Source organism: the organism of the source record quoted next, unplaced genomic scaffold (assembly GCF_019419815.1).
Source record: "Pyrus x bretschneideri cultivar Hongxiangsu unplaced genomic scaffold, Pyrus_bretschneideri_v1 Contig13, whole genome shotgun sequence".
NCBI lineage: Eukaryota > Viridiplantae > Streptophyta > Magnoliopsida > Rosales > Rosaceae > Pyrus > Pyrus x bretschneideri.
In genome coordinates, this window is record NW_025999424.1 from 4,417,964 (window position 1) to 4,445,510 (window position 27,547).

The 27,547-nt window shown below is 38.3% G+C and overlaps 1 protein-coding gene and 1 pseudogene across 2 annotated transcripts; one reads left to right on the plus strand and one right to left on the minus strand.

Annotated features, from left to right (window-relative positions):
* Positions 1–1,946: 1,946 nt before the first annotated feature.
* On the plus strand, positions 1,947–5,655 carry LOC103962716 (annotated as a pseudogene).
* Positions 5,656–14,628: 8,973 nt separating this feature from the next.
* On the minus strand, positions 14,629–26,797 carry LOC103962715 (protein furry). Of its 2 annotated transcripts, XM_009375469.3 has the most exons (17): positions 26,629–26,797; positions 25,949–26,067; positions 25,734–25,779; positions 25,521–25,593; positions 25,373–25,430; positions 24,589–24,684; positions 23,999–24,116; positions 23,662–23,928; positions 22,923–23,024; positions 22,384–22,741; positions 22,190–22,303; positions 21,105–21,733; positions 20,780–20,976; positions 20,424–20,646; positions 19,941–20,060; positions 18,618–19,391; positions 14,629–18,019 (listed from the first exon to the last, which is right to left on the minus strand). In XM_009375469.3, the coding sequence occupies exons 1-17, from the start codon at positions 26,722–26,724 to the stop codon at positions 14,951–14,953; spliced, it is 6,459 nt and encodes a 2,152-aa protein (XP_009373744.2). In that variant the 5' UTR covers positions 26,725–26,797; the 3' UTR covers positions 14,629–14,950. The 2 variants fall into 2 exon arrangements, with proteins under 2 accessions (XP_009373744.2, XP_048435007.1); XM_048579050.1 differs by lacking the exons at positions 25,949–26,067; positions 26,629–26,797 and having other exon boundaries at positions 25,521–25,598.
* Positions 26,798–27,547: the final 750 nt, after the last annotated feature.

The following is a 27,547-nucleotide window of genomic DNA, read 5'->3' on the forward strand; positions in this document are numbered from 1 at the left end:
CTTTCACACTATATACGACTATTGTAATATTAGACAAAACTAAAATATAAGATTCATCATAATTTTATGAAAATCTTACGGATACCATGGTTCGACCATCCATATACAAATTTTTTCTAGGGAACTTTAACGAAAAGTTTTTTTACTGTTTACTTTAACGAAAAATCATATTTTTACACTAAAAAATTAATTTTGGTATTATTCACTTTACCCTTTATTTTGTTCTTATCGTAAAACTCAAAATTTTCAAATAATTTTATTTAGTTTTCATTTTTTTCTATGCTATGAGAATTCCCAAAAATGATGTGACGTTCTTGTGGGGGAACACAACATGGATAGATGCCAAATTTTCCAGCCATGGATGATGGAAGGAAACACATTTGAGAATTCTCTCTTCTACGTTACCAGTTTTGTTCTAAAATGAAATGATATTTCAATAGGATTGCTAGGATTATTTGTGCGTGCATGCCCCAGCTCTAATTATAGTTAACTATGAATGGTCAGAATAAGTTAAGCGGGCGCTTCTGCTATTAATTTTGGCATTTACTCTAAAATAAATTTTTTAATAACATTAATGAATAACGAGATATTGCTCAGTGTAAAATGATGTTACAAATTTACTTAAATTATGGGCACATATATAGAATTTATAAGTTAAAGAGTTAAACATCTATGCATCATGGACTATAACACATGAATGGTACATCATGTGTCACTATACAATTGGTGTGATATATATGTTAAAAAGTTAATAATTTAAAAAATAAAACTTTTCACCACTTATATAAAAACACTTGATGTATTGCTTATATTCCAGTCACAATGAAAAATTTCTCCCTTTGAGCAAACATTCCTCTCTCACAGAAGTGTAGAACGCCGTGGATTAAACTAATGCCGCGTTTTAATCAATTCGACACTTACAACTTTGATGACATCACCTCTAATCTTTTTATAATTTGTGGCACACATTTGCTGCAATATTTACCAACAAACATCAACAGTTAGATAATGTTATTTACACATCATTTTTTATTTCAAAAATTCTTACTAACTTTATTTATTGATATTTTTCAATTCATTTCATCTTATGACCTAAAAATAAGGTGTGTGTAAAATAATAAAAATAGGTATATGGATAAACATTATTAGAATAATAACTTATTAGTAGTATACTATCTCATAATAAAGTTAACAAATTTGATTTGTATAATAATATCCTAAATTCGTTAGATTTGTTACCGTGATTTTTTTTTTGTATGTCATTCAATATCCTAGTAGATAAAGTGTTGAGTTTTTAACTATTGTAATAGTTTTGAATTCCTCCTTTCTCCTCTAATAATAGTAAAGAAAAATTAAAACAATATAAGCTTATTTTGTCTTAAAAGGGAAAAAAAGGTTTACTTTTTTTTTTATAGAAAGATTCAAAGTCATGCAACAACCAAAAATCCCTAAAATCTTATCTAAACATTCCAACAATATTTTATTTGGAATTGGATCCCATCCGGATCTACTTTGCGGGGTTTCTAACCATTCATCGTTTATTGTGTTGTCAGAAATTATTTGATTGTTTTTATTTAAAATTAAACACAAATAGTATTTATCTGACGAAAACTAACCACACGATATACGATTAGGATGTGAGAATCTCTATAATTTCCAAATGGATCCGGAAAGAATCATTTTCCATTTCATTTGTGCAATCTTAAATTTTAGCGAAATGGACTAAAACGACATATTTCTCTTTTGCGTGAAAGTTTAGCGGACACCTTTGTGTTTACTCTATAAAAGTTCGTAAATTTCACTCCAAAATTCCCCAAATTTACAATTTTGTGGATTAGGGTTTTCATCATCATCTCACCAATCCACAATAATTCCGCAAAAAAATTAAAAAAAAAAAAAAAATCCCCAAAAACACTATTAAATTGCAGTCTTTGTCTCCACCTCCATTATTGGCATTCAATATCAGAAACTTTATAATTTGCGTGTGCCCTTCTTTTTCCTTCATTCTCTTTTCAACTGGGCTATAAAAAATCAAAGCTTGACCTGAAGAATTCAGTCACGTGTCTTCTTGATTACTGGTTCTGCTCCATTATTGACTTTGAATTCTGGGTTCTCGTTGGTTTTTGAGTTAGCTTATCTTTGAAGGGGGAGCTGGGTTTTCTCAAATTTGCCATTTGGGAAATTGGATTTGGTTTTTCTCCCCTTGTCCATAAAAAAAATCCTGCTAAAGATTGTCAAAATCCACCTATGATATATTGAAGATTAATTGGATTTTCAATTAAATTCCGATACTTTAAGGTAAATTTGGATACTTTTACTCCTGAGATTTGATTTTCCTTTGAAATTGGTAGCATTTGAAAAAGATTAGCCTTTTTGCTCTCAGAAAGATTTGCATATTGGTCAAGTGCTGTTTTGGTCATTTCCGTCTGAAATTCTGATTCTTTAGCTTGTGTTTTCTGAAAAAAAAAAAAAAAAGGTAGTAATTTGAGCATTTGAAGCTGCAAATTTGGCAACTGAGCAAAAGTTTTATTGAAGAAGATACTGGCTGGGTGTTTGAGCTGCTTTCTAGATTTGCCATAAGCTTCAAACCGTTTGTTTTGGAAGATTGTTTTTGAGATATTCAAAAATATGACAATTGGAAGTCTTGCTCCAAAGAAGGAGAAGAAGTCAAGAAAGCACAAAGGAGTGATTGATGAGAATGCTCCTTTGTTGCCCAAAGGGCAAGTGGAAGATGCAGGGTTTGATGAGTTCAATGGAGCTTCCTTTCCTGGGGCAGTGTTTAATTTGTCCACCACCATTGTTGGTGCTGGGATCATGGCTTTGCCTGCCACCATGAAGGTGTTGGGCCTTGTCCTTGGGATCTCCATGATCATTTTCATGGCGTTCTTGACCGAGGCCTCGATCGAATTGATACTTAGGTTCAGCAGGGCAGGGAAGTCTACTTCTTATGGAGGTCTCATGGGAGATGCCTTTGGAAAATATGGAAAGATTTTGTTGCAGGTGTCGGTTTTAGTCAACAACCTCGGTGTGCTCATTGTCTACATGATTATCGTTGGTATGACTACTCTCTATACAGTATCGAATTGTTTTTACGAATTGTTGCAAATTTGTCACTTTGGTATCTCTAGTAAGGATTTTTTGGGTCTAGTTTGTCATACGGAATGCTATGTAAAAGGTCTTGATTTGTCTGACAATCTTTGTGCTGCCTGGTGAAGGTGATGTGCTTTCTGGGACATCTTCGAGTGGAAGTGGGGTTCACCATGCCGGTGTACTTGAAGGATGGTTTGGAGTCCACTGGTGGACTGCGTGATTCATTGTTCTTCTTGTCACGACACTTGGCATATTTGCTCCATTGGCATGCTTTAAGCGAATCGGTTAGTCTGAATTTTTAATATTTGAAGAAGTTGTTTGGTGCACTGCTATTAGTTTCATTTCCATGTGATTAGTAGAGTTTGTGATTTGTATTGCTGCAGTTTACTATTATACAAAGTTGGGAGGATCAGCATACAATTTTGATATGTTAATTAATATTACATTATAGTTAATGAGTTTTTCCACTGATTTGGTAACGTAAAAGATGCTTAGCATATTTTTAACATGCCTTCCCATACACATTTATGATATTCCTTATCTTAAACCTGTTTAAGAATAATTGTGTACCTTTTATATCAAATTGTTGGTCTAGTGGTGATTTTATTAATAAGGTTTCCAGCTTTTTGTTGAATTTGAGCCTGTTATTTGTTGAAAAGTTAATTCATTTTTCTAACCGGAAAGGAATGTCGCAGTAATGTTAATTACCCTGTTATGGTTGCAGATTCATTGAGCTTCACGTCTGCCCTATCAGTTGCACTAGCAGTTGTATTTCTTGTTATTACCGTTGGAATTACAGTTGTCAAGTTGATCAATGGAAGCATTGCAATGCCCAGATTGCTACCTGATGTTATTGATGTCTCATCATTCTTCAGTCTCTTCACCGTAGTCCCCGTTCTTGTCACTGCATACATCTGTCACTACAATGGTATGAAAACGGTTTGCTTATATAGAGTTTATTTTACCGGAACCTGGACCCTGTTCCTTCTATAAGAATAAGGAATTTTAGGTGGATTAGTATACTTGTGTTCTGCAGGTTCCTTTCCTTTCCTTTATTCCGGTAAACTGAATTATCATTTACAAAAATAAAAGTGATTCAAAATTGACATTTTGCACATTTTACACACTAACAAGTCTACTGAAGAGAACTGTTATTAGCAATCCAAAAATCTCAATTTACACTCCTCATAAGTGTATTTTTCTTTCTAAGTATAGGAAGTTTGGAATGCGGAATGAATTTTGGAGTGCCAATAACAATTCCCTTACTGAAAATATGCAAGACTTTGGGAAACTGTAGAAAACGGGGACCAATATTTCATATGGGAGATCTGATATTTGATATGCTTTTCACCTTTTCTGCAGTCCACAGCATCCACAACGAGCTTGAAGACTCTACACAGATAAGAGGGGTTGTGCAAACCTCGCTTGCTTTATGTTCATCTGTTTACATAATGACAAGCCTTTTTGGGTTCCTCCTATTTGGGGACGGAACTCTTGACGATGTGCTTGCCAACTTCGACACGAACCTTGGCATTCCTTACAGTTCCGTGCTCAACGATGCGGTGCGTGTCAGCTATGCTGCTCACCTTATGCTTGTATTTCCCATTGTCTTCTTTCCATTGCGGCTCAACTTGGACGGCCTCCTCTTTCCCTCTGCAAGGCCAATGGTTCTGGATAACATGAGATTTGCACTAGTCACCATTGGGCTCATAAGTATTATCTTCTTGGGTGCAAACTTCATACCCAGCATCTGGGATGCTTTCCAGTTCACTGGAGCAACTGCTGCCGTTTGCCTCGGGTTCATTTTCCCTGCTGCAATTACTCTCAAGTGAGTTTTCAACTTCATCACAAGAACTATCTATTAGTTCAGGTTTCTATTTTATATTTTCCAATTGCTATAGTATGTGGAGAATAGTAGTTTGCAGAGAAAGATACAGTCATCCTACCACTTAAGGTTGCCACATCTCGCGGATTTGATGCGTGTTCTGCCATTTTATCTAAAAAACATGAAAGAATAGGAATATTAATTACTGAGTTCTGTCCGTGTTATTAGCTTTACAGTGGCTATTTCATTTTTGAGAATAAACTTGGAATCAATACTCGTCTTTTTCTCCTTTGAATAACATTCAGTTTTTTTTTTTTTTTGATATTTCAGGGATCGACACAACATAGCAACCAAGAAGGACAAGATCTTGAGCGTTTTCATGATTGTCCTTGCTGTGTTCTCAAACGCTGTGGCAATATACAGTGATGCGTATGCCTTGTTCAAGAACACATCAAAACGCGAATGATACTCAGAGCTCCACATGATTTTAGTGAAGACATCAACAGGCTGAATCCGAAGTGTGGGAAGACCAGGGTTTTCTGAGAGGGTTCAGTTGAAAATAAAGGAAGATTCTGCACATGTAAAATATGTTAGTTTGCTTAGTGCAGGAAGTGGGCAATGCACTTCATTGCCTTCCACACTTGTGTATTACATTGTTATTGATATTGAACTCTTTTTTTTTGTATTAGAACGAAGTGAGCTGTGAGAAATGCAAATTTGTATTTTCAGTTTGAGTACAACTTAATAAGTGATCCTTGAACTTTCACCCCCATTCGGATTTGCTCTCTGAAACTAAAAATCCGTTAGTTGAGGTCCCTAAAATTAACAAAATGTGTACCATCTGTCCCTCCATGAAATTTTACTGTCAATTTAATTTTGTGGTAGGACACAGGACTCACAATGAAATTTACGATTTATCCCTAAACTTTCATCATCGGTTAGATTCTCCCCTGAACTTTCACCCTCATTCAGATTTGGTCCCTAAACAAGTTTTTGGAATCAATACACTAATAATGTAATTTTGACAGAAATTAAAAGAGAACAATGATGCAGGGTGGTAATTCAGGACATCTATTAACACATTGTTAATTTAGGGACCAATTATGAAGTAGGCCTAAACCCAGCCCTTCATATCAGGGAATATTAATTTATAAAAAATCAGCAAAAAAAAAAAGGAAGAGAAGGAAAAAGGGAAACTAAAAGTGGTTTGATTCTCTAGTTCCTTTTGCAGCAAGTTAGTGACCAATTTTGGCTCATGTCCGAGAGGCATATCCAATACTTACCCATCCGCCAGCCTACACGCGCGTGCGCGCGCGCCCACATATATATATGAAATTGTATACGTCAACTAACGGATTTCGATATCAAGAACAATGTACTTCTGCCCTCCACACTCTCATACTTATCATAGCCTATGCAAGGAGCCGACCAATGTAAGATTTCGTATAACTGTTGCTGTTTTATATTTTTGTCTGCATATTAGGTCTTGTAATCGCATGTAGCAGTACAAGAAAACATGTAGCAGTATCAGAAAATATGTCTGCATATTAGGTCCTGTAATCACATGTCTGCATATTAAGTGATATTTTAAACATAACCTCAGGAATGGAACAACCTTTTGCTGTACATGAACAATTGCACTGAACAACAATACTGGGAAACTCAGACTCGAAAATTGAGTCCCTTCCTCTGTCAACTGAAGGTGGTGGAGATTTATACCGATGATAGGATCCCCGAGTGCTCAATCAACATTGTAAGGTTTTTGCTTGAACATGGAAGAAACTTGCAAGTTATTGTTCTTATTCTTAGTTCTTGGAGTGACGACGATGATCTATCTCAACCTCTTTTGGACTACAGGAGTATAATAGAGGGTTTCCCTCGAGCTTCTTCAGATGTCAAAATTTGCTTCAGAACCGACGACTAGGGTTTTGGGATCTTCCATTAACGATCTAGTACGAAGGTGTATGTACTAGATTTTGCTTTATAGGTTACCTATTAGGTGCTATATTTGTTCTATTAGTTATTGCTTCTATCTTGTTCTTTTTTTCCTTAGGTTAACGGCGACGATGCTTTCATTACCAAGCCCGAAAAACTGAAGCGAAAAGTTCAAAATCGGAAAATATTACTTGCAAAACAAGAACTAAGAGGATTTTGAGACAGAGGGGATAACAAAGGAAAATAAACTTGATTTGCATTCTTGCCTAATACAGTCTAACATGTAATTAAGGAGCTGAGCTCTAAGGAAAGGAGTAGGCATTACAATACACCATAACAAACAGCAGAACGCAAGTAAGACTTTACCCAACAACCAACTAATTCAGATGATTTCACAGCCACATTTCTGGACCTTTGCCTGACAACGAGCCGGAGAACGCAGTGCCTGAGCTGCATTTGGGGCATCGGCTTCAACCTCCTCAAAAGGCTCTGACTGGGGTACATCCGGGGCTGCAGCGTCCCCTTCAACATCATCCTCATCCGTTTGGGGTTCCGAGTCACTTTCAGCTTCAAACTGTATGCTTAAATATTGCGCAAAATTTTTCAAGAGTTAATTATGATAGGAAAGATAACACTACTAATACTAGCCTAGCCACTACCTCCCCAAGTAGTGGAAGTAAATTACTCTGCAAAATGTCAAATTCCCTCCGGAGTTGGAGGAAGCCACCAAGGCATGCTTCTTTCTTGTTTTGCAAGCACAGGCCTAAGAGCTTCATGCATGCCGTGGACATCCGACGACTACCGACATCTAGGGAAATGTTTTTGCAAGTTTGAAAGCTGTAGATGGAACTTTTATGGAACGATTCTCTTCTACATGACGACCCACCCCTTTTCTATTCGATCGAGAAAATCCAAGCACTCGCCATGCCATGTAGCGGGAACTCGTACGTAAATAAGCCACGAGTTGTTCCCTTTGAAAGGCTTCCCTAAACCCAACAGATTGATGGTGGTGGTTAGAAAATTTGTTGCGAGTCTGCAAGTTTTCTGCTTTCTTTGTGAATTTGAGAATAAAATTATGTATGTTTACGTTGTGGCTGGCAGGAGATTTTAACCACCACCATCAATCTCCTGGTCGAAAGAGGTGAAACCTTTCTAGAGGAACGGCTCATGGCTTATTTTCATACGAGTTCCCGCTACACGGCACGAATGGGTAGTCGTATAGAAAAGAAGTGATTCATGAAAGTTTCATCTACTTCTTTGGAAATGTCTGCAATTTTGGAAGCTGTAGATGAAGCTTTCATGGATTGATTCTTTTCTATACGACAACCCATTCATGTCATGTAGCAGGAACTCGTACAAAAATAAGCCACGAATCGTTCCCTTGGAAAGGCTTCACCTCTTTCGACCACCAAATTGATGGTGTTGGTTAAAATCCCATGCCAGCCACAATGTAAACATACATAATTTTTGTTTGCACCAAAATGTGCACAATTTTACTTATTCCTAAAGTCAAAATATGGCATTTGGAGGATTATTGTACAAGAAGGTTAACTTTGAAGATATTTGGCTTTATCAAGTGGGATAGTTTGACATTAAAATAATGTTTTTCCCTTTTGTTTGGGTGGTGAACGGGTGCCAAGAGCTTTGTTTAATCAAAACAAATGCATGCTTTTTCATTGCAAGTAGATTGGAAGGCAACATGCGAGCGTTTGGGCAGAGGACATGTGGTGGAAGAAGCCAGCTTGCTTCTTTTAATTATTAATTTATTGCAAGTGGGAGATAAACATATGGTGGAAATGTGAGTTGGCATCTTTTAATATTATTTCATATGTAAGCTGGCAATGGAGTTCTATAAGGCAAGTTCCATGTTCTTAGCAAAGCGGCTTTCTCAAATCTCTATATAAAGAAGTGAGGCACAAGGATTACGGACACTCAAACAATCAATCAAGCAACTCTACTCAAATTAGCTCCTCAATTTCCTTGTGGACATTTACTTTTAGCCAAGCACCCTTTACTTTCCTTGTTTTTACTTCTGCTACTCACTCGATAGTATCGATTTCCTTTGTATTTTTATTTACAACCTTCAAAGTCATTCCCCAAACCACTAGAAATTACCACAAGACTAGAGCAACTTGCCCAATCCATTGGGAACAAGCTGGAACCTTGTATTTGGCATCCCTTTGCACTTATAACGCTTTGTACTTTAAGTAATAACATTTTTGTACAACTCATTTCCAATCATTTATTTCCTTAGTCATTTACACTTCCAGCAACATGTCATTTACATATTGCTACATCTCTCCACATAAGTGAAGTTCTTATCTTTAAGGCAAAGAAAGAACCTTAATTTGAGCCACTCCCACTCAATGACACAATCTCTTGGTTAGAAGTTGAACTTAGGCGCAATCTCAATCATTCAAATCCCTTCTACTAGCGGCATCTAGTAGTGGCATGCACTACAACAAAAATGGTCACTGCGCACAATAAATTATCTGTGCCCTTTGAGGCCAAAGAGCACCAACATATGTGTCCTATAGTACCAATAGCAACAGTGCAGCTACTATCTTAGAGTCTGTGCCCTCTATGGGCGTCACCATTGCTAAAAGGGCACAATAATGTATGTTGTGCTGAAACACGTAAGCACAAATAAAGGTCTTTTTGTGCCCAGTTCTGACAAAATTGTCAGATGGCTGCAGCCACCCCTGGTAGCACATTTATTATTATTGTGCCCAATATGTCACCTATTTAAAAAAAATATTAAAAACGGAAATCACCTACAAATTGAGATTGAGGCTAAACAAAAAATTATTTTTTCATATAATTAAAACATCCCACAACCACAAGCATCTATAATATTACAATTTACAGAGATATTCACAACCATTGTATATAAAAACAACTAGAATTTTACATGTTCTATCCCCAACTAAAATAAAACTAAAATTATAAAGGTTTTAAGTGAATATCGGTTCTCTCAGGAATAAGAACATCAAATATTAAGGTTTTAAGTGAACCCGCACAGTTCTTTTCTCATGTTCGAGTCGGCAACTTGGTCAGGGTGGCTTTGGTGGTTGATGGGTTTCGATGTGGCCATCGCGTATAGAGAGGGAAAAAAAATGATTGCCTGCTTCTGAACTGGGTTGTTTTGAATGGCCCCGCCAAGTACCCCAAGCATCCATTTTTCTTGTACCTGCATCACCATGATCAAGCTCTCCTATAATCGCAGCAACTCCCCCATTCAAATCTGACCCTAAATCATAAATAAAATAAAATAAAATTCAACATAAAAAGAAAAGGTCAGTACGTATGATTCGAGTTCACGTTGCTCAGGGTCACCGACGCTGTTAAGTTTATTCATCATTGCTCGATCACTCTTGTTAATTTTCTTTTTCGTTTGGTTTGGTTTCGGCTTTTCTTTAACAGCGTAGGCACACAAAACCAATCAAATTCATTCACCTACGTAAGCCACAAAAGCATGAATATTTTGTTTCAAATTTCAATCCCAAAAAACAGAACCAATCAAATTCATTCACCAATTGATGCACACCGCACACAACTTTGTAACTCAATCCCTATTATTGCACACAAATTCTTGACTTTTAACACAAAGCCCACCTCCAATTCCACATAGCAAAAGCTGGGCAATCAATAATTTCAATCCTAACTAAAACTTTTAACACAATTATAACCGAAACAACTCTAATCACTTTACCAAAAAAAAGAATGGATAGAAAGTGGATGTACCTGTAATACGAAACTGGCTGAAGTGAAGAACTCAAAGATTTGTGCTTTGCTGCTCAAATTTGTAGAGTGAGAGAAAGTACCCAGAACCAAAATCATATTAGGGTTGAGAAATTGGAATTTATTAGAATTAGGGATTCATTAATACAACTATGCCCCAGCCCAATTTTTTTTTTCTTTTCATTTGGCCTAAAATTGAAACAACCAAAAACTTCAAGTTAAAAACTTAGAGAAATAAATCTGAAATTTTAGAGAGACAAAGTGAGGAGAGAGTAATAGGCGGAGGACCTTGGGCGAGGAGTCCATTGACGGCTTCGTTGGGGAGGACCTGAGCGCAGTTTTTCACAATCTCCTTTAAGCTTTGCACCAAAAATTAAAAGCAACATATCATGATTGAAGAACACAGCAGCTGAAGAGCACTGCCGCAGTTCCATCAAGTAACACGACCAGTACAGCAAAGCAAGAGGGAAATATGGAGTCCTCACCTCAGGCTCGTGTGAAGAAACAGAGCTGGAGGACGCCGCCACAGTTCGAGGTGGAGCTGGACTGGTTCAACAGCTCTAAGACTCTCGTGTCTCGTTAGCTACAGCAAGTTAAGGTAGGTGGAAAAAGGATAAGAATGGCGACGGAGGCGAGAGAAGGGAATCGGCAGCTAGATGAGGATAGGACGGAGGCGAGATCGTTTGTGTCGTGCGTCACCGAGAGAAACGATCGGCTTCATCACCAGCTCGGGCCTCATCACCCATCGACGCCACTGCTACTTCTCTCTTCGCCGTCCCGTACGCCGCTCTCATACCTGCAAAACACAAAAAACCCGAACAAAATCATATGTTTCTTAGATCTGAAATTGAAGAAATTTGGCTATGAATTTGTAGAAGCTAACTTGAGGATCGGAAAGATGATGGGAAGAGGATTATGAAGGTATAATTTGACGGTCTGTGGTGACAAGTGGAAGGCGGCGCTGTTGCCTGAAATATATGGACAGGAAGGATACGGAAAGGAGAGTGAAGGGGAAGGAAGAGACAGTATGAAGGGATGAGAGAGAAGACTAATAACCTTTTTTCATCTTCAAGTTTTTCATATTTTTTTATTGTTATTTTGCACAAAAGGCACAATTATTTTTATACGCGCCGTTTGAAATCTAAAAAGTATATAGTGCAAATAATTCAAAATGTACATTTGAGGGTGGTATTCTTATTTTATTTAAAACAAAAGCACAAAAATATTAGTATGTCAGTTTGAAATTAATAAACAATCTTATTATTATGGAATAGGAAAAAGTAAATATGTAAAGGACACCAAAAAAACATACTTTTTATTTAAATATATTAAATTAGAGGGCACGAAAACTGCTATCGTGTCTTTGTAAATTAATATAAAATTTTCATTTCTGATATTGAAGGGACACGTGAAAGTTGGATGGACATTTGGGCACAAAAGTCTTGATTTTCGTGCCCAATAATGTGTTTGTGTCAACTTTTTTAACATTTGGGCACAATACTTGGTGCCCTTTATAAAATGTGCACTGTTCCACCTTTTTAGTGTTCAAAGGGACACAAACTCCTTATCTGTGTCCTCAATTTTGTATCCATAGCCCATTTTTCTTGTAGTGATGCCCGCACCCACCAATTTCTTGTTCGAGTAAATTCCCGGCATGCCCGCGAAGCCCATGACGAATTTAGGGGACGAACAATTTTATTCTTAAATTCACAAAGAAAGTAGAAAACTAACAGACTCGCAACGAACTTCCTAACCACCCCAAAACGAAACTTTTTAGTAAGTACTCGGTTAGATAAATGCAAATCACTTAAACTTGTGAGATATTCGAGATTGACATCTTCTCTCAAATTGGAGACAACATGAAGCAGATCACCCTCACCCATTTTCTTTCAAAAATATTTCCAAACAGAGAGAACGAGAGAGAGGAATAGGGGGGTTGCACACTGGAACTTTGGAAAGCCCCTGAAATTTTATAGGCAAAGATTGAAGGCAATGCACTTTGGATGCTCTGTGTTGTCTGATTACAGCCTTGAATTCCATTCCCATTTCGGCTTGTGAAGTTCAACAAGTTAGGGAAACTGCAGATCCTAATGTGGGTTTGCTTGGCCTTGCTTGCTGAAGCATGACTCATGAGTGGAGTTGCCGAGTTGGAAATGAAAGGGTGCAGGTTGTATTAATTTGTAATCTCTCAGATATCTGATATCTCTGAAACCAGTCTCCATCTTAAAATTAAGGCCATGGTTTTTTGAGGATCTATGCTCAGTGCTTGTAATGTATGTAATGGCTCAGGCAGTGGAGTGGTTCCTCAGTTTCTTCTTTTTTGAATGCCATTGTTTAAAATTTTAATATGTATTTTTTTTTAAATATATATAATATGTTGAGAATACGTGTAGGATACGTGAAATGTATATGTATTATTTAGAATTGTATAAAAATCATGTGTTAAACATGAAGAGTACATACATATGTGTATAATATGTGTATAGTACGTTAAAGTTTGAAAGAAAAAACATACAATTGAATGAATCAATGAGACGTTTATGCTAACTACAGTGTTTTAAACATATGTATGTGCAGGTATTATATGTGTATTGTACACGAATTTACTAACTAACTTGCTGAATTGGTTCACCCGGGGGATTAAAAAAAAAAAAAAAAAATTATGCATGTCAAATGTTAGTGAATTTCTCTAGTGCACATTTAAATTACACATATGAATGAAAGTCGTTAGGTTATGTTAAGTTAAATGATTTAACGGCTCTTATTTAAATGTGTAAAAATTTGAAATATGACTAAGAAGCAATTAGATTATGACAAGTGAATATACATGAGGAGTTTTTCTCTAATTGAGTGTTGAAAAAAAAAATCTATAAAAATTAGAACAGAACTTGGTTGCTGAAAAATTAACAGTTGCTGATCAATTACAGATGGACACCTGTCCAAGTAAATAATTTTTTAATTACATACTGGACACGTGTTCATCTATGATTTGCTAGCAATAGGAGTTGCTGCTGATTTTTTCAACAGCCAAGTTTTGTCCTAAAATTATAGTTCTCGAGATGCTTTCTCTAACTTACTATTCTAAAAATGCTAATCTTCATGTTCTCATATTGTCTTCCTACTTTGGATGTAGTAGGGCAGTAAAAGAGTTAAGCCAAACCGAATATTAGTTTGGTTTGTTTATTTTTTTGAGCTCAAGCTAAGCTTGGCTTGATTCTTATGTGAGCCGGCTCGAGCGAGCTTAAAAAATTCGAACCCGATACCGAACTCGAACTGTTTCAAACTGTTTCTTTTAATAATGAGTTAGGTTCCATTTTGTAAAAACTTGCGCACTGTGATGATAGACCTTACGCATAAGAGTTGACTAACATATCAAGCATTTTTAATAGTGCTATCTAGCAGATATTAGCACTTGGAATAGTGAACAATTTGACAATTAAATTTTGGTTTAGCTTTTGTATGGTTTTACGGTTTTTTTAGCGGCAGTTTGAAGTCCTATTCCTGTTGAATCCCACAGAGAAAAGAAAACCCTATTAAGCTTCTTTTGTACCCCCTTTTTTTTTTTTTTTTTTTTTTTTTTAATTAGATGGACTTGGGGCACTAAATATGGTGGAGATTCATCTCGTTTATAGGATCATCCCTGAGAGTGATCAACATTGTCCAACGTCAAAATCTCAGTTGCTTCTTGATCAATGTGCATGTAATTTGTAAGTTTTTTTTTTTTTTTAAGAGAGACAATTAGCGGCAAGCCACGGTTATCCACTCATTCCGAGAGCCGAAAAGATTCACAAAGACATTTTAGCTTCTTGATCAATGTGCATGTAATTTGTAAGTTTTTTTTTTTTTTTTTTAAGAGAGAATTAGCGGCAAGCCACGGTTATCCACTCATTTCGGGAGCCGAAAAGATTCACAAAGACATTTTAGCATCGCTTTGACCACAAGTCTGGCTTCTCGATCAATGTGCATGCAATTTGTAAGTTAGATTTGCTTGATTTACAGGTGGCCAAGATTAAATTCAAGGGACTTGAAATTTGAGATGGAGGGCAGCAACGCAAACAATTATAATAGGCAAAAGCGTGAATGTAAAACATCCTTGAAAGAAAAGGCCTCTAAAAGGCGTTTACCGTACAAAGTAATACGCTATTAGCTTCCCAAACCACTACCCTGTTTACAAAATCCCCATGCACCGGCGCATCATCATGTATGCAAAACTTTCTCAAATGCCCCGCGCGCATCATCCACTAATATACATCAAATATATAACTCCTAAGGGAGTCGAATAGAGGGGCTACCCTCTACTGTATAACGATGCCAATGAAAAACAGAAGAATATAGAAGAAAGCATACAGGCTGTAAGTTTTAGGGGTTCCCAATGCTGGTCACAAAAGGTACCAGCCTTTTGTAATCTCTTCTCTTCCCCAGCGCACAGCCGGCAAGAACCCGCCCCAGGATGAGCCTTGTGTTTTGCAAAGCCACTTCTCTATGTGAGATTCCAGATTCCGTTGCACTCCCGTGCGCTGGCGTTGAACCTGTTGCAAATGGAGATGTCATACCGTACTGTAGGGGCCCGCTTCGAGCCTTAAATGAGGTCTGAGGAGCTAGCATTTTGTCATCACCACCACCAATCCCGTTCTCAAACGTCCCAGGTTCGTGAGGATGAGAACCTGGCACTGAGCTGCAGCTTTGCAGAAGTGCTTCTAGGACGCTCAGTGCCTCCCAGCACAGTGTGCTCTCCACCAATTGGGACACAATTGCATACATGTGTGGACTTTGGGCAGCATCCATGGGAGTATGCTGGAGCAATGCCTTAAGCATGAGCAGTATCACACGCTGATACTCAACTGGCCCCTTCTCCAGTAAACGTAACAAGTGCCCAAAAGCCAAAGCTGAGTGCTTTGGGAACCACTCATTGCATAAGAGTGGCGAGACACAAGCAAGGAGGTTGTTGATGCTTTTGATCTCACCACGTGAGTAAATCATAAATACAGTAGCCAATTCATCTAATGATTTTGCTCTACACCAAATAGAGATGTTGGCCGCAACACAGCAAGCTTTCTGGAACTGCTGTTGCAGTGGCGACGCAGGCCCCAACACCGGATCCTTGCTAAGCTGCAAGCAGAGCCAGGGAAGTAGGCCTGTGATGTGCATCAAGAGTCTTGTCTCAGCACCTCCAAATATAGAGTCACATGAGTGCACCGTGATCCGTGAGAGAACTTCAATAGAAACGCCATGACTAACTGTTGACATGAGTCCTTTAAGAACAAGAGGTTGCACACCTTCAAATGTCGGCAGATTTCCACCAGATGGAGGCTGCTCATAGCCACTCCTGGTTTCCATTCGCTGGAAGTCCCCAATGTCTTTATTGGTATCCAACTCATCCCGAGGCATGCTCGAAAGGAGCACATTTTCTGTTGTTCTGTCTCGGAATGATAGACGGTCAATCACACGTGAGAATAGTTCAAGCACTTGACAGTAGACGTGAACAAAATCTGTGTGCATCATAGCTACACACCCCCAAAAGAGTTGGGGGTAAAGTATCACCTTTTCTGGTTCCATGTTCTCCACCATCACTTGCAATGTCAACAGGATTTCCATAATGAATCCTAAAACTGGAGGTACTGGATTTCCTAGGCACCTTTGAAGGCACCGAAGGAGCAACACACACATATCGCTTGTGACACTAGGCCGCAAAGCACGGTAAATCTGATGTGAGCGGCAGGCTAGGTGTCTCGATGTGCACTCCATGGCCCATTTCAGTGCCTCAGCTCCCCAGGTCTCACGAAGATCTCCTTGGAAGAAGATAGCATCCACCATGCTCTGAACTAGAGCAGACAACAACGCTGCACTTGGAAGCTCAGATCTCACGACCGTGGGGTCCTCATTTTCCCACATCATGCTTCCTCGCTTTGACTGGACATACTTGATCAGGCTCACAACCTGCTGCTTGTTCTCTCCATCACTATTTTCAACCTCATACAGTTCCAAGTGTCGTCCTGCAAGAGAGTATAGAAGATTAACGAGCAGATGTTGGCAGTGTTCCAGCACAATGTCTTCCGAACTATCCATCGAAACAAATGTAACATGAAAGAGAAGAGGCAAGTGCTCGCGAAAATCTTCATCATTTTCATATGCGATTTCTGCGAGTAGGATCAATGCTATATCTGCATGTGTCAGTGAATGTTGCTGATGGCCCTGCAAGGCCGACTGAAGTTCTTTTGCACTAATCCCATGCATGGAAACCCCAGAGTGCAACCCGTCTTCACCCGAGTTTGGAGTATCAATAAGATAGTCTCCACTGTCCCGAGAAACATGGCGACTCCGCAAGCTTCCAGTTGAACTTCTGACCCCCATTAAAGGCCCCGACATATTAACCAGTGCTGGAAGGAGCTGACCTGATCGGCCTGCATTTGCAGGAACAATGTTCAACTCAGGAGGCATTGGACCTATTGGGCCAGAGACACTTCGGCCTGTCACACCTGCTGTTCGCCAGCTGAGGCTCCCACTTGCATTCCTTAATGGACCATCAAAGGAGCCCCGGACAAGTAATGGTGACATGTGTGGCTGCATGTCCACCAGTGACGCAATTTGGGGAACTGCAGGCCCTTGAGAGAATTCTAGCACAAAATTTCCATTAGCATCAATCTTATTTGCAATAGGCCCAATTGGATCTATGCTATCCTCCAGCATGCGCTGAGCTAACTGGTAAACCAGGTGGTCAATTGTTCGCTGAGGACATACCCGTGCTAAGTATAAACTTACTCGCTTTGCAACAGAGAAATATGTAGCAAAAGCACCACTTATTTCTGCAGATGCATTTGAATCACAGTCCTCTATCCCTTTTGTGATCAAGAAATCTAAAACAGGACTAATGTTCCTGGGTTTGCTAGCAATTGTACTCCAAAGTTTCTCAATTTCATCAGGAAAGTGGTCACCATGCCGCCATGTCACGTAGTAAAGACTTTTTAGTAATCTTTCACTCCAACCTGAGTCCTTAAGTTTCCAGAAATTTAAGTTCTCAATCCAAGGAGCCATGCATGTTAAGACCTGATGCTGTGCAATTATATCAACAGCATCAAGTTGCCTCTGCATAATCTCCTCACATAGAAGCTGACTCAACTCAGGATGATCTTTGGCAAGTTTACACGAGAGCTTGTATTGAAACTGTTGGTAGGAATCAGGAAGGTTACCCACAACAGCAGCCCGATAATTCACTGAGATCTCAATGCCATCCTCAGCCCACTCACGAACAGAAAGTGTCTCAAGCATCTGAAGGGCATCATCACGGATTTGTCTTGATGGATCTACAACCTTATAGAGAATTAGACTCAAAAGTCTCTGGATTTCACATTTTGGTATCTCTTGGCGCATGTAGACCTCAGCCAGCACACTGAAGTATCCATCAGCTATAGCAGCATCAGAGTAATAGCACTGCAACAAGGTATCAAATATGTTCTTAACTTTTAAATAAAAATGAAATCTCTTAATTTTGAGATGTAAGTTCCCAACAAAACAGTGAATATACAACATACCAACCTAGCAATGTAGTAAAGATGCAACTGAAGACCAGAGAGAAAGCATGTGAATTTTTCTAGGAAAAAAAGGAAGAGAATTGACTTTGACATTTTATTCCAACCGACTTGCAAAGCACTCGGTAGATTCTCAGTACTTGAAATACCAAGTTACTTCTATGGAAGTCAGAATTACCTTGTTGATTGTCAAGATATCATCTGTAAATATGATGAATTTACTAGTGAATTAACAGTCCATCAATTATCATATGCAGTACGCAGCAAAGTGAATCAAATTACAGGATCCTCAAGTGGCAAGGAGGGCGAAGATTCTAATAGAAGGAGCTATAGCCCCAACAGACTCAATCTAGCATAGGCTAATCAGCCTTCAGGGCTGGAATAAATTCTACATAATATATAGTAGGGGCACTGTCCCTCTGGCTCTTTTTATTAAAAAAAAAAAAAAAAAAAAAAATCTAATGATAAAGGAACATAATAGGCAAAGGAGACGTGAGTACCTGATCAATACAAGCAGGAAACAGGTCCAAATTTGTTTGTAATAGATTCTTCAAAGCCAGTTTTGCTAAAGAAACACGATGATGACCACCCCTATGCCTATCACGACCACCAGTCCCACGACCTCCTTCTCCAGTGTACTTCGAATATGATGGAGTTCTTGGGTCAGCTGGTGAATACCCAAATGGAGCCCTAGGTGCTGGCTCAATGAACAAACTGTTGATCCAAGATATAACACGGCCACTCATTTTCCTTGCATTATCATCAAAGCAAGGTCCGTATAAGAGTGAAGCCATAGCATTCATGGAGGCCCACTGGATGGCTTCAACCTGTTCACTAAGTTCTTTATCAAATGATATTTTGTCCACAGAATCTTTTGACCGGGCATTCTGAGAAGACTTATAACGTTCCACCTCACGTCGATAATCACTAACACCTTCTTGGCCCCATGTACTGCCTGTGTCATCACACCAGGAGAGAAGAAGATCAAACAGTCGCTTTCTAGTTCTGACATCAAATTTCTCTGATTTTGACTCAACAAATTCGGGGGCTAGTGATCTTAGAACAGAAGCAAGTGCAAAGCGGAGAGGCTGCATATCTTGGAAGTTTTCAGCAGGTGCTGTCAATATCTGTCTGGTTGTTTCATCGATGAACTTCAAATAGTGGAGACGGAAAACTGGCTTACGGGCCAGCATGCCAGGCCATACATTCTCAGCAACAGTACGAAATATATTTGCAATATGGATACGAAGCTCCTCCCGGCGAGATTTTTGACTCTGTATATCATGTTTAGTCAGATACACTGATAACCAATATCTAGCTAATGAAGCACTTTAACTGTTGAAGCAAAAAATAAAGGATATTCAAATAGTTCTTGAGCCTTTACATATAATCAGTTTAACAAAACATTTTGCTAATATAAAACAACTCAAAACTGAAAGCTATACAGACTAGAAATCAACTTAAAAGTAGGTACAAAGATCAACTGCTGTCAATGTAATTAATACAAATCTCCTTTATCATAAAGTGCTGCACAAAATTAATAAATCATCAATTTGAGCATGAGATAGTAAATATTTTCATTTGATGAAATAAAGGGAGTTGGATTAATATTTATAAAAGGGAAATAATCATTTGTTGCCAAAACACCCGAATAGAATACCAAAACGTATAAACCACACAAATGATTGGCATGCTAGCCACTACTGATGTTGGCAGCATGAATTTTTCCCCTTATGTTAAAGTATAGCAAATCGATACTTCAAAATGCTGTCTCTTCAAATGACAGCCTTGAATAAAAGAAATTTGAGGAGTTTATACAGCACCTTCCACTTTGGCTTTGCCTCTGTCTCTGAGGAAACCTCATCAATGAAAGATGCAAGCTCAGTAAACATGATTTCACATGCTTCCAAATGCGAGCGGCCAAGAGTCATCGTTGCTGCATGCTAAATTAGAAAGGATGAAATTTAGTCTACCCAGTTGAAGAGAATCAACAAGCATGTAATAATTAATCAACGAGCATGGAATAATTAATCAATGAAAAGGAATATGTTTTCTAATTAAAGAAACCCTTACAGATGCAAAAGACCTGAAACTAGTAGTAACATAACAATAGGATCCAATTCTACGGGCATTAGAACTGGACCCCCACCACAAATTTGTTGTAATCACAAGAAAAAGAAAATAAGGACAAGGTACACTAGACATGACAATTTGTAACCACGAAAAATCTTCTTGTATCCATGATTCCATATATCCATTTATATAATAAAATACTGAAATTAAACAAACATCTAGCAAGTACTTACTATATGTGCCTCAGATCCAGATTTTAGAGATGGAAAAATTAGATGGTAAAGATCTTTGGTTGCAACTATACTACCAGCTTCTCTATTATTTGGTGGACATGAACATACGAACATTGCATACATGAGCCACTGCTCCAGTTTGTTGTCTGCATCTTGTGACTGATGAGCCTTCCCACCCAACTCAACAGGTGTGACATGAGCCAGACGTTGCATTACCTCTGCCCTGCAAATTTAGATTGTGTTACGACAAGATCATGGAATTTCAATCGTGAAATTCGGGTTGACCAGAAAATCCTGATCATTATAAAGTGTTTCAAAGATACAAGATAACTAAACGTAAACAGGAATATACTTACTTTGCTTCATGGACAGATCTTGGGCAAAGTTCAGCAGCGTATTTGACAAGCTCACTAAGACAACGAGCCCACCTGTTCTTATCAGGGCTCTCAAATATTATAGACTGAAGTGTCACGTCAGGAGGGATTGCATCAGATTCTCGTCTCAAATCAAATGGACGCCCAGAATCCCAATAGCAGCTCTGGACGATGTCATCCTGAAACATTAGAAAAAGATTCATGAATGAAATTCAATAAGACGTACATTTGCAACATTGCAACTCAAATCGAAAACGGGACAGGGGGAACAAAAGAAGATAAGGTTAAAGATAGGAAGATAACTCACCCCATGCTCTTCCAAGACATCAATTATAAATATTGGTTCAGGTTCATATTTCAGACTATGATCAGGCTGCGCAGATATTGTAAGGTACCGTATATCATTCCTTAAAGCACGTACACACCGCAATAACTCCAGTGCAGTATGTCTAATCTGGCTGTCAACAGAACTAAGGAAGATAAGACCAACTGCATCTATCTCTGATGCACGAAACTCAATCAACTCTCCAGCTGTATGGAAAGAAGGTTTCTTAAATCCGTCATTTCGCCCTACGCGCTTTGCATCTTGAGAATCACATTCCAGTCTATCATCAATTAAACATGCTCTCCAAAAACGCATGAGTTCCAACAAACGGCCTAATGATGTTTGAATTAGAAGTGGGAATTCATCAGGAAGTCGTAGGATGAAGTTCGCCATCCCTCTCATCACTGCAAAGCGACGATGGGGAAGGTATCTCACAATCCGGTTCAGTACCTGCACAGCTTCCTCACGAACACCAGGATCAATGCTTATCCCATGTTGAGGTATTATTTCAGTGATTTTATCACTCCGTCCAACCTCTTCTATTAGATACGGTATGCATTTCAGCACAGAACGGAAGAGATATCCTTGAGACTTTTCCTTGGTTACAGAATCTGGAAAGCATAAAGTTTATTTAGTGTTGTCATTACAGCAATGTGAGCATAAAGTTAAGCAGCATGCGCAGATAATAATTGGGTTATACTTTAGCTAATTATTCCGTCACTGCAACAAAAACATTTAGTATCTTAGCAAAATGAGATTGGCAGGCAGGAATGTTCATAAAAAGCCTGCACAACAATAAAACTACTGGTTGGCCTAGTAAGGTAGAGAACTCGATGGTTTACAGTGTGCAGTGATGTGTAGGGAGAGCAAAGGAGTCAACTGCATATGACAAACTCACTAAGACAGTGATCCCATCACAACATGGATTATAAACAACATACAGAAACTGACAACATGAAAATTAATTAGCATATCAATGCAAAAATGAAAAGAGAAACCTACTATATATATATACAAATTTTGACTCCTTCCATAATGTCTGTGCTTAGTATTAGTAAATAAAATACCTATGGTGGTCCTTGAAGACGTCAGAAGAGCCTGACTATAGGTTCTATGGCAAGACCTCAAAATTGACTCAATTGCAGCCTTCACTTTTGGAATATAATGGCCTATATCATGACCTGTTGATGTAAGAAGACTTCAATGAGGATCAGTTGAAAATTTCAGCTACTAGAATATGGTTACAAGCATATGACTGAACCTTTGAATATGTCCAAGCCGACATGCGGACTTGAAGGTGACATTACAATGGCGAGCAAAGCACGGAGACCAATAACCTTTGCTTCACTAGGACTATCTTGTTTCAGTAGTTCCAGTATCATATGGTTCATGGCAAAATCAAGGTTATGTTCTGCTATAGTCACACAGAACTCCACAAGTTTATCATGTTGGACATCCTGAGTAAGCATTCCTTTCTTCAGAACCGTTAACAGTTGTGAGGTAACACTGTCCAAGTAATCCCATGTACGATTATGCGACTGGCCTAATGCATGGACGCTCAAGTAAAACCTCAAAACTCGATGAAGACAGTCCAAAGCCATGAAACGATGGGTCTTGTCCTGAATGAATAAACTACATAATGTCATACAACTTACGCATGAAATGGAAAACTACAAGGATATGGCTCCCACCCTTCAACATATGAACATGCTAAGAAAACATGATTGGACCAGGAAAATACAACCAATTAACCAAATATAAGCTTTATTTTCCCCTACACCATTTGTTTCTTGAACTTACTCTAAGAAGCTTGTAGAGTTGATCCATGTGAGGGCTTAAGTTGTGGATGAAAAATGTATCATCGCCAAGACAGAGAAGAAGAGTTACCAAAGGGTAACCAACCTGACAAAATGCAAGGGGAGGATGTAATAGACAGCACTAGCTTGACAGAAAATGCATTTTTAACAATAATGGCAAAGGGGAAAAAGAGTAACAATTGACCTGACCCCATAACTGGAAATAAAAACATCGAACACCAGCCACACTATCTAACAGCAATCATTTAAGCCAAACATCATCAGAAAAACTACAGCTACAAAAAATGGAGGACCCTTTCAGAGGAATGCTTGTAATTCTAGAATATAATCAAGTGAAACTCCTAATACATGCCTCTGTAACCTAATTCCAAAACATGCCTCTGTAAAAGTGGCACATGAACTTGTCATGCACAAACTGCCCCAGTAGCGGCGACAAGTACTTCAGCTTAAAAGATGAGATATTCATAATACAATTCCAGGACTACCATGACAGTCTGTATAAAGAAATAAACTTTTAATCGCTGTATAAGGCATCAAATTCTTTTTCTGTTTCATTTTTGGACTGTATACCGAAATCAAATGGAGGCAATGGTAAAGTGCAAAGGGGTTACCTTCTCCATGATAAGTGAAAGTACTATGAATATTATTTTGCACATTTTCCATATTGGAAAACCCAAATCAGAATCAGATAAGAAATATGTAAAACAGCAAGGTCAACTTACAGCAATATGTTTGCTTTGTTTTTCCATCCAATGGATAAGTTGTCCTCTTATCCGCCCAACAGCTTCATGCCAGAGTGTAAGTGCAGGATCTACACCTAAAGGTGGCCACTGGCTTTTTCCACCATCTGCCAAAGGTGCTAGGATATTTGAAAGCATATTGCATAGAGCATGATGGAGCTCACTTTTGCGTTTATGTGGTGCACGATTGAGAGGGTTTGCTTTTGCCACAAAGGAAGCAGACGCATTCAGTCCACCCTCAGTTTTTACCTGACAGTTACTTTAGTTATAGAGTCGTCCTAATATCATTTTTCCTATATGAATGTTACTATCCACATACCCCAAGTTTCAAGTAGCGCATTCCATTAATGATACTAAGTGTTTCACTTCGGGCAACACTAGTGTCGATTCGACGAATACTGAGTTCCATGAAAAAGCGCTCAGTGACCGAGCTAAACCTGAACATGATAATCAGTATATAACATTAACTAAACTTGTAGTTAATCATACTGGATAGGTAAATATAATTAAGATGCCAGATTACATAAAATTGGTCAGAACAACAAATATTATCAAAATAATATATGTAAAATTGGTCAGAACAACATATATTATCAAATAATACTGAACGAGTTAATATACACCCAACCTCACAAATGACAGATGATAAAATTAAAAAGAACTATATTAAATTTGACAGAAAATGCTAGTGCATGACCTATCAACCTAATACCTATGCAGCCTAAATCACAAATACCGCAAAGCAAGAGTATTAAAAGATACAAAATCATCAAAATAACAGATTTCAAATCCAATTTAATAATGAACAATATTTTTAAATCGTTTTTCAATTCTCTTCTTTGTGTTCTTTCCTTTCTTTTACGAGTGAGAGGGGGAAGGGGGTGAGGGAGTTTGGTGATATTCTGTCACCTGATTCGAGACAAGGCACCCAAGAGCTGAGCAACTAAGTCGAGAAGAAGTCCTCGCAGGTCAACCAATGAAGGATATTCAACCTGACTAACAACCCTGCAATAACAGTAAAATGGATTGCAACCCAGATAAGTATATGACCAATGAAAATAAAGCTTCTGATGAGGTTTACTTTTATCAATTTTTCAGATATGTGTTTGAGTCCCTTCATCTCTGGCTCTCTGCAGTACATATAACAGCAGGGAATAGGGTTGTAGGGAAGTTCAGCTCTCTGAGTTAGATCTCTAGTAAACAGCTATAGCAGTGTCCTCTCCTAAAATCGTATCATCCCAAAGGCATTATTCTTGATTAAATTTTATGCTAAAACTCCCTTAACTAAAATAAAGAACAACCAGTATTATCCAGTTAATCAGTCATCTTACATTGCTTTCACATTCACACCCAGGACATAAGGTTAAATGCTTAGATCCAAACAACATCCTGGTACTCCAATTTTATTATAAATTTGTGTATCATAAAGTCAGAACCAACATAGAAATGAATATCAAGAACTGAGGCAAAAAACGTCAAATAGATCCTCACCTTTTCTCTTTCCTGATTAAAAGAAAAAAAAGAGTCCACAACAAATACTCCATGCATATATCAAATTTATGGGAAAGGTACGAGTCGTACGACAAATACAAGAGAACTGGGAAAAGCATCCGCATGATGAAGCATATAACAGACACCAAAATTAAGCCACTACATATAATAAAGAAGTTCCCACAACCAACTATAGCTTTACCTGTCAGCATTGATCAGCCAGTCAAACACAAAATTTTCAAGCCCAGACCAAAGTTTCTCTGCATAAAAACAAAGCCTGTGTTAGTTCACTGAATAATACAACTTCGCAAGCCTCAAGGTAAAATAAAATACCAATGAAATGAACTAACCTGTAAGTCCCTCTTGTGGACAACACTCAACAAAGCGAATACATGCTGAGCAAAAAATGCACTCCACCGCAAGCTGAGCTTCAGTAAACATAGCATGAAAGTTATAACTAATGAAGCAGACTGCCCAATCACAAATACATGTTGAAAATAATGGAAAAAGTCATAAAATTTGATATTCTAGTTTCTATACTATGCAAACTGCTCCATACAAACCTTTCTTTGGAATGTAGATGCGTCATTTGCGCCTTTTGGGGATTCACTGCAACAAAAGATTTCTATGTTAAATGAAATGGCTGGGCCAAAAACAATGAATAACTCGGATCAACAACAATGCTTTGACATATTGTAGCTCTACCCATGCCATTATAAACAAGAGGTTAGGATAAAGGCATCAAGTCCAGAACAACTAAGGAGAGGAAGAAACCCACCCTTCTCTCCATCTTAGAAGAGCTTCTAAAAGAGGTATTGGTGTATGCCGTGCTACCATAGCTAATGAATCCAGCACTTGCTCATAAGCAGGGTCAGATGGTCGGAGATATTGCCCATCCTATAAGTTCCACACATAACGAAAAGAGAAAAAAAATCACTTGTAAGATGAATGCCAACCCATCATAGCAAAACAAACATTCACTAAACAACAAAGCACTAACTCATCTTGTGAAAGATATAGACAATGTGCAGCAACAAATGACAATGTCGGTACCATTTCTACATAAATAGAGGACCTTGGACAGCATTTGGAACCTAAGATGAAACCCTGCAACTATTTTTAACTTCTTCATCCTGGTTAATTACTCTTTCCTCAACTAACGTTTCAAAATCATGATTACAAAGAATTCAAAGGAACAAATGACCACCCTAAGTAACTCTACCAAGTTCCTCGAGCCACTACGAAATTCACTATAGCTAAAGCATGCTGGAAACCATGGAATCAAAATATGAAGTGAAATGCAAAAACAAGCGGAACAAAGATCTTTATTGACGACGAAAGAATGCTAACTTCACAGAGAGAGCTACATAGATATGCAGACGGAGCTGAGAAACCTAAATTCAATCAAACATGTGAAAATTTGCAGAATTTCAAGTGGATTCAAATCAGAAAACGGACCTGAGCTTGAGCAGTCTCAATACGACGCCGTGCGAGAGGAAGAAACCGCTGGAGCAGGGCGTCGACGATAAGCTTCGCGGCGCTTCCCGCCTTCATTGTTTCACTCTACGATTCGCTTTGTCTACGCTGCCAGCTCAGCTCCGACCCCCCCCCTCCGCTGGCATCCGCTCCGCCGCCCAATTCGAAACCCTAAAAGCAGCGGAATTTGGGACTTTTGGTAGCGTGATTTTGGAGCGAAGGAAAGTGAGATCGTTAGAGCAGAAAAGCTCTACGAACAAGAACAAAGAGCATAAGAAAGAACGAAAACTTTTTCGAATAACAGACTTTTTTTTCTTCTTGTTTCAATAATAATTTATCCATCCTCGGAGGGGTGTTTGTGTAATTATGTACTTTCCAATTACCTGACACCTCCTCAATTTATTCCGACAATTACGGTTACGAATTATTAAACCTTTCATAAATTTGTTCTTAATGAGAACCATACCATCCCACTCGAAAATTCAAATTTGAATAAGACTTCTATTGGGTTTTTTTTTTTTTTTTTTTTTTTGTTTTTGTTTTTACAGGTGATAAAACAAGGGATGGATTTAAATCCAGAGTGTAAGTGTCGGCGTGAGTTAGTGTTTTAAAAAACTCGTCTTGGGATGCACCTAGGTGGCCTTGGGGTGGGGTGGCACTATTTTTGTCTCTGCATTAAGGGAGTCGACAAAATACACACCTAGGCTTTTTGGGGCACACCTAGGTGCCTAAGGCATGCTTGAGGCGTCGATTGGGTGTCCCTTTTTATTTTTTAAGTTTCAAAAATCTGGAAATTTTTGAGAGTTGCAGAACTGTTTTGAGTTGCAAGCCATGAACACCAGCGAAGGAGATGAAGAAGACGGCTAGGTTTTTTAGGCTGAGTTGGTGTTTTAAAATTTTT